We start from the raw sequence: 15,999 nt of genomic DNA, 5'->3' as shown, positions 1-15,999 counted from the left end.
TGCTTTTGATAAATACAGATTTAAAGATTTTTTTTTTAAAATAATTTTTATATTATCGATAAGGCATATTTACACAGTATTTTAGCCAGGTCCCTGTCCTTTCATGTAGTCTCATAACCTAGCATAGTAAAGACAAAGCTAAGAGATGAGGTATGCCATTGTACTGTTGATATTGTTGCTTAGAAAATAGCAAATAGTGTTGCTGGTGGAAAGATTTAAAGAGGAGAAGGAGCGTATACTGCTTACTGAAAATTAAAAGGTGTTCAGTGTAGTAAATTTTGTAGGCAAATTCAGAATTTAAGATGAAGGGCAGGAACGACGACATAAGAATGGAGTAGATTATGAGAAATAAAGTGTATAGGAGCAAATGTGCCAGACCTTAGCAAGAGATAAATTTGGTAAGGGACAAGACCAAGAGTAATTCAAGGAACTTGCAGTACAGAAATAATATCACATGATAATTAAAAAACAAAGGGTGTTACTTTTTTGTTATTATTTTTCATTCTCTGATTTTAATGTGAAGGGTTTTTTTAGTGATGCAGTTTACGACAGTTATTTTTCTTACATCCTAAAGATGAGATGGATGATGGTAGTGGTGCCTTGCTAAGGAGTAACAAACATGGAACTTGCAGACCCTCTCTTGAAAAACTACTTTTGTTTTTTAACTGCTATATTTTTCCCCATTAAAACAGCCTCTAAGCAGGAACCCAAAAGTTATGATAGCTGCTTTTCATAGTTTCAGAATCGTGTTGTTTAACATACAAATCCTGACTTGAATGTCTCTGGTTATAATAACGTGGAAAATACAGATTTTAGTACAGGGGAAAAAATATCTTTATTTTTTGTGGCACTGCAAGACAATTTCTAGGGACTTGTGAAATTAACATGTATATACAAATTGACATGATTGTGTGAGATTATTATATGATTTTGTTTAAAGCTAATAATTAAAATATTCTTTTCATTAGAACTTTAGTCTGAAGATTACTCTTCCTGGTTTGAAAGAAGATACACAAGTCGTTAAAATAAGATTGCTGCCTGGTAAGTATCCTTAAAATATTTAGTGAAATTCTGTTAAATTTTATTTTGACACTATAAACAAAAGTTTCTTCCAAGAAGGTAAAATATTTAGTAAGACATAAGAAAGAATCCAGGTGATGACTAGAAAGGAAATAAAGCCAAGAGCATGTCATTCTTGGCAGGAATATCATTGTACTCACAGCCCAAACTTATCTACTATTCTAGGAGCTGGAATTTTTGTCTGCTTATTTGAGGCACATTTGTCTGTTTTAATTAGTTTAAATCTTTTCCTAATCTAGCACCATTGAATGAATGAATTTATCTTGTTTTTCTTTAACATTAAGACTTTTAACCTGTACGAATCTGCATTGACCTGTTCTCCCTGCAGAAAACATCTTATGACTTAATAAATGCTCATTCAGTTACTTACCCCAGCAAAGGGGGATGTTTTGACAATTGAATTGTGTCTGAAATTTAATGTTACATGTTGAATTTATCATAATGCAAGACAGGAACATAGAGGTCTGTAACAACACTGCCCTTCCCAGAATTTTATGTTTTATGGATGTCTTTGATTCTGAGGATTCCCTTGCATGAGATCAGTTATCTCTTGTTACCTGGGTTTGGGATATGTGTTATAATATGAAAGCTAACTTTTGGCCTCCCAGATTACCAGACTTCAGTCTAGTCCAGCTCATTTTGCAGAGATATTGTGTACTACTTTGTAAGATGAACAATGCACAATTTAGTCCATTATCTTTTGAGGAGTTAAAGGTTTATGTAGAAAACAATGAAATGATTGGAGTTGAGACAGACTGTATTGTATATTGCTGTTGTTTACCTTGGACTGAAGGCAGCTTCATCCTTCATTTTGCTTTTGCATTGTAGAGATGCTTCACTACCTCATTCTTCTCACTTGAGTTATATCCTTGGCTTTTGTAAGCTGTTTTTAGAGGTGGGAATAATAAAAACTATTTCAGTCTCATTCTTCAACCAGTTAGTTTGACATAGAAGTTTTAATAAATCATGCATAAAGGATGCTTCTGAAAAATTGCCATCTTTGTTCCTTCAGAACCTGTCTTTTAAGAGTAATCTATTATTTCCTCCTCTTTCTAAGGAGATAGACTTATTTGAATAGTTTCACTTTATTATCTAAGTAACGACAACAAAATTTTCTTTTGCATTTCTTTGCATGCAGATTGTAGCTGTGGTAACTTCGGCAATTAATTGAATATCTCAGCATTAATATTTTTGGGTTTATCATGTCAGAAGAAGGCTCCAAGTTTCTTTTTTCATGAATGTGAACCCATGTAGTATGTAAAGAGAGCTATATCATGTGTTTACACCTTATATGTTCTGAATTTCATCTTGTTTGTCTAAGTGTTCCCTACTAAAATAATTCAAAGATGGTATGTATTGAAGGGCAGAAAGTGTCTAGAACTTTTCAGTGCAAGCCAATATATATACATTAATTGTTTGAAATGGTTTGTTACCACATACATCTTGGTAGTTTGGCTTTAAAGGCTCTTTAAGATAGCAAAAACTGAAATTCGGTGTCTCACAAGTTATCTAAAATGTAACTATTCTGCAATTGTGCATTTTTTACAGGCCCTCCTCATCAATTGAAAGTAAAACCAGATTCGGAAATTCTAAAGATTGAAAACGGTACAGCTTTTCCCTTTCAGGTTGAAGTACTGGATGAATCAGGAAATATAACAGCACAACCAGAATTGATTGTTCACTGTAAGGTAAAATGCATTTCATAGTGTGCCATAAGGATTTTGATTCTTACTTTTTAAAGGGCTGGAAAAAGAATCTGTTTTGGAATCTGTAGAATTTCATATCTTTAACCATGCTTTTGAAGTTTCTACAGCTTGCTAGCCATAATTATGCCTTTCTTACCTCTTATCTATTATGAACCATTCAGTAAGTTTTAGAATCAGGGGAACCTGGCCTTAGAAATGGAAGAAAAAATTATATGAGGATAATAGGTTCAATTTTAAGGTATTTTAGGCCATATTTATCATTGACAATGCTAAAATTTATTCAGAAAAATAACTTCAGAAAGCTTACTTTTGGTATTTTTTTAAGTTGAAAATTCAAGTCTAGTGCCTAAAAATAATATTACGTAAGACTATTATCATAAGCACTGATGCAAGCTCAGAAAGGAATGCATATCTTGCTCTGACTTTAGGAAGTAAAATACTTCCCCCTTTGGTCCTCTTTTTTGACTCAAGAAAGTGACTTTCCTAATTCTAGTGAAATCCAACAAGGATATATAAAAGTGTTTTTCTACTGCAATATAGTCTACATTCCATTTGCACTTTATATATGTATATATATGTAAAAATTCCTGTAGTTTGAGTCTGCAGTAATATGATGATGTGTCAAACATGATGTTTAAATTCCTTTAATGTGTCATGTTCAGTAAATTAATGAAATAGAAGTTTACTTCACAAGTTAATTGAATATATTACATAATGGCAGAAGAGTCTAATTACTGTGTGTTATTAAAGCAAATGAATAGATATATATTTTATTTCTTAACTTACCTCTTTTTCCCACACATCTCTTATCACCTGCAGAAAAATACAGGTGTTGGTCTTACAGTTGTTGGAAAATTGAAATATATTAATTTTTCTGTATATAATTATATACATATATTTGGACTTGTGGAAATAATAATTTCTGAAATAATCATGGTAGTGCCATAAAAGAAACCTGATATTTAATCTTATCTTTTAAATAGTTTTTAGGTGCTTCAGACCTTCCTGTGTATTCTGTGGACTGCAGTAATGGAGGAACAAACATGTTAACTGGTCCAGTTATACATGTACAGAATATCAAGAAAGACCAGATGCTGAAAGCAAGGTTTGAAGTACTTGTAAGTATTGGTTGGAATGTTTGGATTAACAAAAGATTGAAAAGTTTATTGTGCTGTCTTGGCTGTATTTTTTATGAATAAACTTAATTCCCCCAGAGTTACTGGTTTAGGTATTATAAACCTCATAATCAGGTGGTTATGCTTTTTATTGCCAGAAAATCATAAAATGGCAAAGAGTTTTTTCCGGTTTTTTTCTTCATTTCTTACTCTATTTATTAAATCCCTGAGGTGTTTCAGAAATATGCATGTTTTCTGAGATTTTTGTTCCCCCTTCTGATTCCTGGATTATTTTGGCAAATTGCTCTCATTGCATAAGCATTTAGTGTAAGAATAGGTATGGCAATAAATAGTTTTTTGTAGCATTTCTGTTTCAAAGCTCACAAAGTATGAATTTTTTAAAATGCTATTGAACATTCCAGTTATTTGGTGGTCAGGAGAGTCACATTGCTGGAGAAAATAAGACCCCTTGTGTGTTTTACCCTGGAAAAATGTGTGAATAAATACTAATGTGGCAATATGAATTGTATTAAAGGATTCTTAGGATTTTGCTTTAAAAAGTGGTTTGTTAATTTTATTACCTACTACTTTTGGAATAGAAAAAAATCTAAATAGCTAGCATCAATTCTAGTATCTGTTAAAGTTGTAATTATATTGGCATATCTTTTTGTTTTACTTTTGACAAGTCAAGCCGATTTTATGTTTGGACACCTGGTCATACCTGGTATTCCCAAGTAGAGCCATAGGCTGTTATGGCATTGTGTATGCATATCTAAATTTAATATCTTAATTATGTGTTCTCCTTTTTTTTTTCACCTATGAATAGAATTGCAAAGATGTGCCACCAGTGGAAAAGATTATAAAACTTCTTCCTAGCAGTCATGTTGCAAGACTACAGGTCTTAAGTATGAATGGACAAAAAGCTATTCAGATTAAACATCAAGATGAAATCACTTGTGTTGCTGGCCACGTCATGAACAAACTTATATTTCAGATGTATGATGAAGCAGAAAGGGAAATACCCATAACTACAACTGCTGCAGAAAAAATCAAGGCAAGTACTTTTGAGTAAACAGCAACATAGTATAGATGATACCCTTAAAATCCATAAATGCCGGACTATGAAATAATATTCCTAAAAGTGTGTTAATAAACATGGAAACTTAACTCTCCTCTTAATTATATTTTTAAAATATTTTAATTAATTAAATGTTAAGTAATGCTTCAGAGTGATATTATGAAAAGCAAGTTAATATTTCCAGTGCTTCTTCTAAACACATAAAATAATTACGGCATAGTTATGACTCCTGAGATCCAGGGCCTTCCCAACGTTTAGGAACTTAGAATAGGCATGTTCCCCATGAAGGCTTGCTTCCTATCTTATCCCCCTGTCAATGTCCTTATCTGGAACCTAAGACATACGTAGAGCTTCACTAAATATATCACACTTGTATCTTTCCTAACTCAAGTTCAGTGAGTGAAACCTAATGAATATTTTGATCTGCTTGGGGTTTTTTTCCAAGTGATTGACTGTATTTCAGCAGATAGCATTGGTTACTGCTGGGAAATGTCCAGACTTTCCATTGAAAACTGTTGTTGTCTGTGTGTTATATTTAGCATATTTAGAATGACTACAAGATGTACTATATAGCTAGTCATTTATAATTTAGCTTTTGAGTAATTTATAAAATTTCAATTTTAGGTTAACTGGACACCAAAAATTGACAGAGAACTGTTGATGCAGGGATTATTACCTGATATAAAAGTACCAACTTCAGTAAAAGATGTACGTTACTGTCTAATTACTTACCTTGATGAGCACGTGTCTTTGGAGAGTGCATTCACAGTCAGGTTTGTTCCTTTGATATTTTTCTTTACTACAGTGATTTCACGATTATAAGCTGCACCATTTTGACTAAAATTTTTCTCCCGCCCCGGAAATGCAGCTTACACTCAGGAGTGGCTAATATATGAAAAATTTTCTGAAATTTCCAACACCGGAAGTGCAGCCGAGGTGCCGAGCCCAGCACCTGCCAGTAAAACCTGGGATTGCGCGATTGTTGCAAATTGGTTACTCTGTTGCGCGGTGGGTGGAGGCGGGCTTAGTGCTGGCAGCGTGGCGGGGGAGGGAGGCGGGGAGCTCTGTGCTGCCATCCCCACGGTCCGGGGGGGAAGCAGGAGGGCTCCTTCCCCACCTGCCACCGCCGCTGCGGGAGCGGGGGCACTCCTTCCCCTCCTGCCGCTGCAGGTGCCGGAGGGCTCCATCCCCGCCTGCCGCCGTGGGGCAATGCCGGGCCGGGGTGAGCAAGCCCAGCGGCAGCGGTGGCCCGCCCCGAGTGGCCCCGGCGAGCTGGGCCACCTGGCCCCGTTGGCAGCCCCGAGCAGGCCGAGCCTGCACAGCCCGAGCCGAGCCAGTAAACCCCGCGATCTCGCGATTCTGTTACTACTTGGCAACTTTGTTGCACGTGGGTCCTCGCTGCAAACGACAGAGCGGCTTATAATCAAGTGCGGCTTATGTATGGACAAAGAACGAAGTGTTGCCAACACCCGGAGATGCAGCTTATAGTTCGTGTGGCTTGTAATCGTGAAATTACTGTAATCATGTGATTGTCATAGCATTGTAGGTCTCATTACTTTGGGGTAGAACAAAAGTCTTTCTAGAGAAGCTTATATAATGAAAGTGGTTAGCAAATTAAAAGGAGAATGTAAGCTTGGGAAGTGGGAAGATTTGTGTAAATTATTACATGTGAGAACATTGTGAAAGATCTACGTGAAAGACTCCATTGTGATTACTGGCTTGCATCCAGCCTTGTAATCACTTGTGTAAGTATACATACAGTGAGTGTATGCATTACTGATGTTTTTGTAAACTTGCAGTAAACATTAGCTCACAGAATAACTAGTTTCACTGAAAAGTTAGGAGAAAGAAGTATTATTGCAAAGTTAGTTCTCATCTGGTTTCTCAGTCAAAACTGACAGGCTGTAAATTGAACTTAAATATTACCTGTTTATCTCTCTTAGTTTAAGACTTGTATCTTATGAAGTTTATTAAGAGGCATCTGATTCTATAGTAGTTTAGTGTATGTCATGTGATTTTAGTAGGTTAAAATTAACTAATTAATTCATAGCACTCTGATGCCAGGGTAAATTTGCAACAATTACTAGTTTCACAGATCAGCAGTACAAAAATAAAATACGCAAATGACCAAGCATTAAAATTCTCTAAGATATTTATTGTGCCTGCTATTATGTTATATTTACCTTGATGAGAGAAATAAATCCATTTTCATGTGCTTAGACCACTTCCTGATGAACCCAGACACATTAAATGTAAACTACAAGGCTCAAACACACTGCAGGTGGGTGAAGAACTGCAGAGTGAAATCGGTGAGTGTTTGCATATTCTTCATTTTCTTCCAAGATAATTTCTTTTTCTTGGTAGTGTAAGACTGTTATACATACAGCTGTCATCAAGAGTAAATTACCTTCAACTACTTTAATATAAAAAAAAGGTTTGCATTCTCATTCACAGAAAAATTATCAGTCTTGTGAATTGCCATTTTATAATTCTGGAGTTACTGATAGAATTTGCCTCTGACTTTATCATCATCACATTTAGTTCAAATTGTTCATAAGTTTTTGTTTAGTTCATATATTCTAAAGTCTGAAAGGCCATAACAGTATTCAGACTATTGCTAAGGCATTGACTTCAAAGTGACACATTTTAAGTTTAACTGTAACCTAAGAGGAAGGCATGTTAGGGATCAGTCTTCTCATTCTCCTTTGGTTTCTTTATGCAATTGCCACATGACTTGGGGAGAAATTAAAAATTCTTATACTATTTTTGAACATTAAAAGCTTGTGTGTGAATGAAGAAAGCACATAGAACAAACTAAAAGGTTGAAAAACAGCTTTCAGTTTTGCAGGGGTTTTTTTAACATTTTGGTAAGAAATAATCTTTTTATTCAAAAAAAGTGGGAAGCACAAATATGGAATGTACAGTAATTTCACGACTATAAGGAGCACCCTTTTGACTAAAGTTTTCCCCGAACCCAGAAGTGCGCCTTATAGTCCAGTGCACCTTATATGATGTACAAAGTTGCAACATTTGCCACCCCGAAAGTGTGAGCCGTGAGCCGTGGGGGGAGCCGGCAGTGCCACGGCAACCGGGTTGAGGCGGAGCCTTGGCCAGCGACTGCATGGGGGGAGCTGGGGGCGGAGCCTCGCTGCAAAAAAAAAGTGCGCCCTATAGTCTGGTGCGCCTTATCTGATTTACAAAGTTGCGAATTTTGCCGACTCCCGGGGGGTGCGCCTTATAGTCCGGTGCGCCTTATGGTTGTGAAATTACTGTAACTATCTACATACATTTGGTTTATACCCACAAGACTGGAGGTTCTTATCACTGTATATAAAAACTTGAAGAGAATGCAAAAAAGTTGGAGCTGGGCCTTTCCTAGATGTGTTCAGAGACAGTAAAAGAGAGGCACAGTGGGCGCCAAGCGAAGCACAAGATGTGCCCCCTGAACATCAGGAAACACTTTTTCACTGTGAGGATGACTGAGCACTGACACAGATTGACCAGAGTTTGTGGAGTCTCCCTCCTTGGAGATACTCTGAAGCTGCCTATCTGCAGCTGGCTCAAGGTCACCCTACCTGAGCAGGGGATTTGAACCAGTTGACATCCAGAAATACTGTCCAACCTCAGCCAGTCTGTGATACTCAATTTTTTTCTATATTGTGTCTGTGTTGTGTATATTTATATTCCATATGTTGTATAATGTTTCATTAAGACAACTGCTGAGGTAGTCATCCTAATAATCATTTTCATCATCATCATCATCTTTTTTAACAGATGTAATGCTTACTGATCAGTTTGGAAATCAGGTTCAGACATTGACATCTGCATGTGTAAATTCCCTCGGAGTTTCTGGGCCTGGACTTGATAAGTCAAATCTGAAAATAACTTGGCAGGTATTTATATGATGTCATACAGTTTATCTTTTTGTGCATTTGTGTGGTAATTTTCTTAATTCTGTTACGCAGAACTGAGCCAAAATTGTGGAAAGGCAGTCAAATTACACACTAGTTAGTCGCTTAAAGCATTAAAATGGTATGATCCTGTTCTAAGGAGCGCAGCTGCATCTGTTAAAAACCTTATCACTGCTGCAGCTAGACAATGTGGAGGCCAGTTCACTTTGTGCTTGAGTTAGTTGGTTTGCTTTGTTCCTAGTTCATTGTTTATATGTTTTCTTCTATCTTGCTTTTAGTCTTTTTTTCCTGTGGTTTTTTTATGTTGGTACAGTTGATTCTAAGATCTTTTGAAGAACCTTGTAGAGTGGATTAGTATCTATACCTTTTAAAATATGCTGGATATAATCTGAAAAACAAGTTTCTGTGAAATTCTTGAGTTTGAAGTGGGTCACTTCTTACTCATGAAGTTCATTTAAATTTAACAGAAATAATAGAACTTGCAGTTCAATTTTTAGTCCACTGGTCCACTGTCTCAACAGTAAAAACACCAAATAGTATTTATGGCATAAATGCTAAATGCTCTGTTGAAAAAATACCAATAAATTTTACTTGGCTTATTTGTTCTTGATAAAATCTTCTCTTTGTTTCTCAACAGGAAAGTACTCAAACGATAAAAGTAAAAGGTATTCGATATAAGCCCTGTTTACTTGGAAACAAAGAACTGTGCTTCGCTTGGCGTGAATTTTCTGACTTTATCAGAGTGAATTTAGTAGCAGGATCCCCAGCTAAATTGAAGTTTGTGGATTGGCCAGAGTTAGAAAAGGTAATTTGAACAATTTTACTTTGAAAAAAGGCAATGTGGTCTCTAGTCAGGTATTTTAATTCCATTTTTTGTACAATAGTTAACTACATTAAGCTTTTAAAAGTGAATTTATTTTGGAGTAATCTAACTCATATGTGTATGTTCTCAACCTTAAATATTGTTCACTTTATAGTGCCCCATTTGCCTTTTTACAGATAGTGTAACTTTTCTTTGGTGCAGTAATTTTACTGTGGGCTGGATCCTGACACCTATCTTTCAGTGCTGTTTTCCAAAGATACAACCCTTAGTGGTAGTAGTGGCTGACAACTCATCTCTTGCTGGGGTTTTTTGATGTTCGGGATGTAGAATGGCAGTCCCAAATTTACTTCAGCTTACAAGTGTTTACTGTCAGAAAATAAACACCTAAAGGAAATGGCTGGAGATTTTTGGTATATCTATACGCCTAGGGATTTTAAAGTCAGTTTTCAGTGTTTACTCTGGCTATGCAGATAATAGTGCTTAACTTGCTGCAGAAGCCAGAACAGAAAATTGAAAGCAGAAAAAAGAAAATTGTATCTCTGAATAGAGGACGGGAATAAAGGTTGGTGTTTTGGGAGAATAGAGAAGGAAAATTAAACAAAAGGGAGTCACATCACTATTTTTGTTCTCTAGGCAGCAGTTTATGTATATCAGAAAATAAAAGTTTTAGGCCATAGCTCTTTATACAACAAAGATGTGGATAAGGCCCTTCAGAATCATGTCCTTCCTTTTTGTAGTTACATCAACATGAGTAACCCATACCATGTAATTCAAGTAGTGCATTTTATTGTAACAAGAGAGTATAAACTCTAGAAATACATTCCTGCATACCATTCAGTCGTGGTCTAGCTGTTGTGGGAGACAAATAGTGTGGAAAAAGTGAACACTGTTGTTCTGGGGATTCCTGAACTGCCATGAATGTCCAAGATATGTAGAATTGAATAGTATTGTGCATTTGTATCTCTTCCAGCCTGTTGCAGTGATTAATGGTAGAGAATTGCGGAGGCCCATTATTATTCAGTTGTGTGATCAGTGGGGAAATCCAACTCCTGAACCTAATGTCAAAATCAGCCTTATAAAGAGTAACAACTTAAAGGTAAGCATTAAGTGAACTTTGTTTAACACAAGTTTTGTTGTCATGTCTGCGGTATCTTAATTTTCAGGGCATTTTTGGAAATGTTAATAATCTATTGTAAGAGCGCAAAAGAATAATTAATCTGTAAGAACAGTGGAAACAAATTGCAAACAGGTCCCAGGACAACAACCACAAATATAAAAAAATTGCTATAGGACAGTGTCTGAGTATAAATTGAATACATTCCAAATCTTCTACGGAACCTCTTTCCAAAATTTTCACGCACATCAGACCACCACATTCCCCATGTTATCAGAGGTAATTTACTGAATGATGATGATGATACAGTCTCAGCTAGCAACCAAACGATTTTTATGTGGTGCTTCTTTGATTTTGATTCCTGAATGTATGACTTACTGGTCTGTATGTAAAGCCGGTCAGCAGGTTTGGGCCCTACTTGATTATCCTGTAAAAAGCATTGGCAGGATAAATGAAATTGAAACAATAAGGATGCAAATCTAGCCCAAATTTAAGTGGTTACTGTCTATTCCATAAGTGATGTATGACTATCAGATGGTTTTCACATTGGTCTGTACAAAGGAAGGACTTTGACTACATACTCCATTCATTGAAATTTTTATTCCTGTTTTTGAACAAAAAAAGAGGAAAGTCAAGCTGTCAAATATTCCTACCTGTCAGTACAGAGAATTTTACATTGAATATATATATTATCAGCACAGGATATATTCATCCCCCTCTGGACATAACATTTCTTCATTCGAGCTGGTCCTGTTACCTTTTTGTTGCTGCTTGCCATGCATTTGTGTTCCTCAGTTTTCTCAGAGTACACAACAGCCAAGAACCTTCTTTTACTCACTCCTCCAGAGCTGTGCCACAACCTTAGCTTTTGCCCAATTTAACCATGCTATTATTACTTTTTATTATTGGATATTTTGCAATAGATTTCTTGATATCTTGAACATCTTTCTGTGGTGTCAGCTGAAACTCACTGTGGGTTCTAGTTATGTTGTTCTTGAGAGAAGACACAACCTTGGCAGTAGTTCTGCATGGTTGTGCTCCATGGTCAAAGAGGTGTTGTGGTGGCCTGCTTTGTCTTTTCAGATTTTATGCCTTCTTCCAGGCAGTACCAGCAGCATGTCTTAGTCTTTATGTTCGTTATGTTGGTAGGATGTGTCCAGGAGAAAGTGTTCTGAAAGTCAAGATGGATCATTGTTATAATAAGTTTATTACAGCATGCTCTGCCTTGGCTTTTGGTTGTATGCACATTTAGGTTGTATGCACAGTCTCCCAAAAGAAATGAGAAGGTTTTGGGAACTGAAATTCTGAAATAAGACGTTCTCTATATTCCACCCTCTAAGTCTCCAAAGCCTGATGCTATGCAGTTACAGCATGCATTTCCTCTACTCCTTTATCTTACGGATCCTAAACTAAAGGAGAACTGGAGGAGCACTGTAACAGGCACTAAATAGTTTGTAGGAGGTTCTGGATCTGAAAATACATTCAGATTAACATCTGTTATAGATGATATGAAAGCATCAGTAGCAATTTAAAAAATGAAATTTATAAAATATTGGAACGTATTAATGAAGAAAAATATCCTAATTCAGATGAAGTGATTGCTTTTAAAAACTGGTAGGGAATTTGAAAACTCTTTTTCAATATTATCTTAATAACAGTGTATCTTTCCCTAATTTGCAGTGCAAAAATTTAGCTACAGCTCATATCAATAAACAGTATACAGGTAAATGAGATAACATTTTATCCGAAGACTTGATACTATTTCTGTGTCATTGAAAGATTTTTCTTTTTTTTTTGACAGCTTGTTCCTTCAAACCAGCAACATAAAACAGATGACACTGGTAGGGCTAACCTGGGAGTTTTTACTATTCACGCACCTAGGTAAGTAGTGAAAAACAGATGGATTTCATAAAGTACTACCAAGCATTAATCTAGAGCTGAGATCAAACATTTATTTTTCATATGCAGGTGGATGGCCAGATAGTAAGTTCTTAAATAAATAAAATCAGTAGCTGCCTCTTTTGATCTACTGAGAAGCTGCTGCTGTAATTTTCTGAATCTTGTTTTTTTCTGGTGATGGTAGACCTCATCTTATTATTGTCAACCTGCACCAAGTGCAAGTGGTAATGTAAACCACTATGAGATTTTGAAATGTACAGTCTTTTAAGTGGCCAGTTCCAGACATAATCCTTTTAAAGTAGGAACACATTCTAAGAGAGTTTAAATCCCACTTTCTCTGTGTGTCTCTGGCATTTTTTAAAAGGATTAGTAAAGTGTCCAAAGGAATTTTAAATATATATATATTTCATTTTTCCTATTTGCAATTGAACTGCTGAAGTCGCATTTCCGGCAGATGTGTGTCCTGTGGCTCCTGCTTCTTCATGTTGTGCTTCTTCATGCTCACTTCATGTACAGCTTCTCTTACACACTGATGTCCCATACGGCTTTTCAAATTCATCATTTCTATATCCTCATATTCACAGTCCTGCAACTCACACCCTGTATCCCTGAGTTTCCTGAGCAAGACTGGTTTGGCTTTAGGTTATTTTGAAACTAGCAATAAGGGCTTGTTCTTCACTTTCTTTTTTATTTCTTTGTATTCAAATATGGAGGATTGGACCCATAATACACTTGCATTTGGAAGAAAATTGTTCTACATGCTGTTGATGGTGCTCAGTGTTTATAATGCCTGTGACTTGGTAGAAGGATGATGAATATTAGTTATCAGTTCACTACTGGAGGTTGGAAACAAGTGTGACATCATGCTGTTTACAGCATAATTAAAACTCTCTGGGAAGTATAGCCTCTATACAGTTAAATACTATATTCCCAGTTATGTTTGAAAACTTAAATTACAAGTTTTTAGTACTGTAAAGAAAATTAGTTATTTGATAGCATTGAAACTATTATATACTTTCAGTGTACTTTGCTAGATGTGAATGGACATGGATTCACTCTTTGGAAACTTTCATCAAAGCGGAATGCTCCTCACCATTTTAATTGCTTTCTGCTTTACTGTCTTCTGCTACTTGAAGTTGTAGTTGCTAGTGTCTTACAGGCAATGAAACAGGATCAAAATAATTAAATATTAACAAAAAAAATAAATTTAGTAAGTTAATATCTTAAGAATAACTTAAACTTGTAACTTTGTCTAACATTGCATTAAGTTTTTTCTTCTCTTTCCCACTACATTACTAGATACTGTTTAGTGTGCTTTCATGTACGTTATTCAGACTTGAAGTCTGTTGAAAATTGTCTTTTCAGAAGACATTTTACATCCATTTTTATGATTTCTGTATATTGCAGGGGAGAGCACATTTTGCAAATTAAAGCCTCACACAACAAGACTGTCTTAGATTGTCTTGTAATCACAATAAATGTCCTTCCTGATCCTGAGAAACCTGTCTGCTTGAATGTTAAATATGAAAAAAGTCCTTCTTTTCCAGCAGGAGGTACCTTCCCTGGTAAGTATATGGATCTTTGGTGGAAACCAATCACTCAAGAGCTTTGAAAACCTGTGAAAAACTGTTCTAGTGATTTCCTACGGTATTCTTTGCTTTTTCTGGTCTGTTTTCTCAGTTGTTTTCTAATAGCTATGTCTGAGATGTAACACTTGGACAGAAGAGATCTGTAGGTCATCTTTGGAAGGCATTTCAAAAGACCTCTTATTTATTTGTTCCAAATTGCTCCTTTTATCCATCTATAAATGGCAAAACTACAAAATCTCTTTTCTGTCTTACTAAAATATGATCTGAGCTAGTTCATGGATGTTTTTTTTCATCTCTTTCTGTGGAATAGTAACAAAGGAAGTAGCTATGAAATTCTAGGCCAACTGTGAGCCAAGACAAACCAAAAAGTAATCAGCAGGAGGACAACACAAAATATTCTTGTGTCCTGGTATATTCTCTCACAAAAGGGTTTGTTTCTTGGCTGTCATAACTTGATCAGCCAACATTTTTATGACAAGAGGTTTTTGTTTTTAAAATACTCCATACAGTGTTATGACCTTGATTAAATTCAGAAGGTATTTTAGTTTTGCCTAGAGGACTCATAGAATGACAGAATGGTTCAGGTTGGAAGGACCTGTAAAGATCATCTTCCAACCCCCCTGCCAAACAGACCTTTTTCAAATGTGGTGTGTAGTGTAAATCAGCTAGTTTTTGAGTTAAGAGGAGAATTAAACTGCTTCTTCAGGACAATATAATACATATAGTATATATGGCATTAAATTTTTAAGTAAAATTAGATAATAAATTCTGTATCAACAGCCTCCTACTATTAAATAAATAAAATACTTTAACATCCTAATTATTTGATTTATTGGTGATCTCAGGTATATGCGAAGGCAGGCACTGTAATCTTGGAGGGGGTCATGCTGAATTTTTCATGCACATCGAAGTGTAGTCCTTCCTTAAAGTGCAAAATTTAGTCCTGCGTGAGCAGTGCAAGTTCATTTACATGCATTACAGTAATTTCATGAATACAAGCCGCACCATTTTGACTAAGATTTTTCTCCCAAACCGGAAATGCGGCTAATACTCAGGAGCGGCTAATATGTGAATAATTTTCTGACATTTACAACCTCAGAAGTGCCAGCCAGAGTACCGAGGCGAGCAGCTGCAAAGCCGGCATTTCGTGATTGTTACAAATTGTTACTCTGTTGCACCGCGGGTGGAGCCTGGCTGCCTGCAGGCAGCACGGGGGGTGGGGAGAGAGGCAGGAGAGCTCTCTCCTTCCCTCCTCTGCCGCAACCCGGGGGAGAGACGGAGGGGCCCTGCGCCGCCATTGCCGCGGTTCGGGGAGGAGGTGGGGTGCTCTGTCCCCGCCCGCCACTGCCGCCGCGGGAGCGGGGGAGGGCACCGTCCCTGCCTGCCACCACGGGGCAGCGCTGGGCCGTGGTGACTGAGCCCAGTGGCAGCAGCGGCTGGCCCCGAGTGGCCCCGCCGAGCAGCAGTGCCGGGCTGGGCCACCTGGCCCTGTCGGCAGCCCCGAGCGGGCCAAGCCTGCACAGCCCGAGCCGAGCCAGTAAACCCCGCCCTGCCGTGATTCTGTTACTGTTTGGCAACTTTGTTGCACACAGGTCCTCGCTGCGAATGACAGAGCGGCTTATACTCGGGTGCGGCTTATTTATGGACAAAAAACGAAATATTTGCCAACACCCAGAGATGCGGC

General features: G+C 37.0%; 1 protein-coding gene across 3 annotated transcripts in view; it reads left to right on the top strand.

Annotated features, from left to right (window-relative positions):
* Positions 1 to 15,999, top strand: part of SMCHD1 (structural maintenance of chromosomes flexible hinge domain containing 1) — a 72,102-nt gene that overhangs the window by 36,904 nt on the left and 19,199 nt on the right. For all 3 annotated transcript variants that reach the window (XM_033068926.2, XM_033068917.2, XM_033068934.1), the window contains 11 exons: positions 969 to 1,041; positions 2,629 to 2,768; positions 3,770 to 3,904; positions 4,728 to 4,955; positions 5,604 to 5,752; positions 7,200 to 7,288; positions 8,754 to 8,872; positions 9,528 to 9,695; positions 10,684 to 10,809; positions 12,629 to 12,708; positions 14,134 to 14,291. In XM_033068926.2, coding sequence (XP_032924817.1) covers positions 969 to 1,041; positions 2,629 to 2,768; positions 3,770 to 3,904; positions 4,728 to 4,955; positions 5,604 to 5,752; positions 7,200 to 7,288; positions 8,754 to 8,872; positions 9,528 to 9,695; positions 10,684 to 10,809; positions 12,629 to 12,708; positions 14,134 to 14,291 — 1,465 coding nt within the window. The remainder of the gene's footprint in view (positions 1 to 968; positions 1,042 to 2,628; positions 2,769 to 3,769; positions 3,905 to 4,727; positions 4,956 to 5,603; positions 5,753 to 7,199; positions 7,289 to 8,753; positions 8,873 to 9,527; positions 9,696 to 10,683; positions 10,810 to 12,628; positions 12,709 to 14,133; positions 14,292 to 15,999) is intronic.

This window comes from Catharus ustulatus, chromosome 1 (genome assembly GCF_009819885.2).
Source record: "Catharus ustulatus isolate bCatUst1 chromosome 1, bCatUst1.pri.v2, whole genome shotgun sequence".
NCBI classification, from domain to species: domain Eukaryota; kingdom Metazoa; phylum Chordata; class Aves; order Passeriformes; family Turdidae; genus Catharus; species Catharus ustulatus.
The sequence above is the reverse complement of the archived record's forward strand: the minus strand, read 5'-3'. Positions and strand labels throughout refer to the sequence as shown.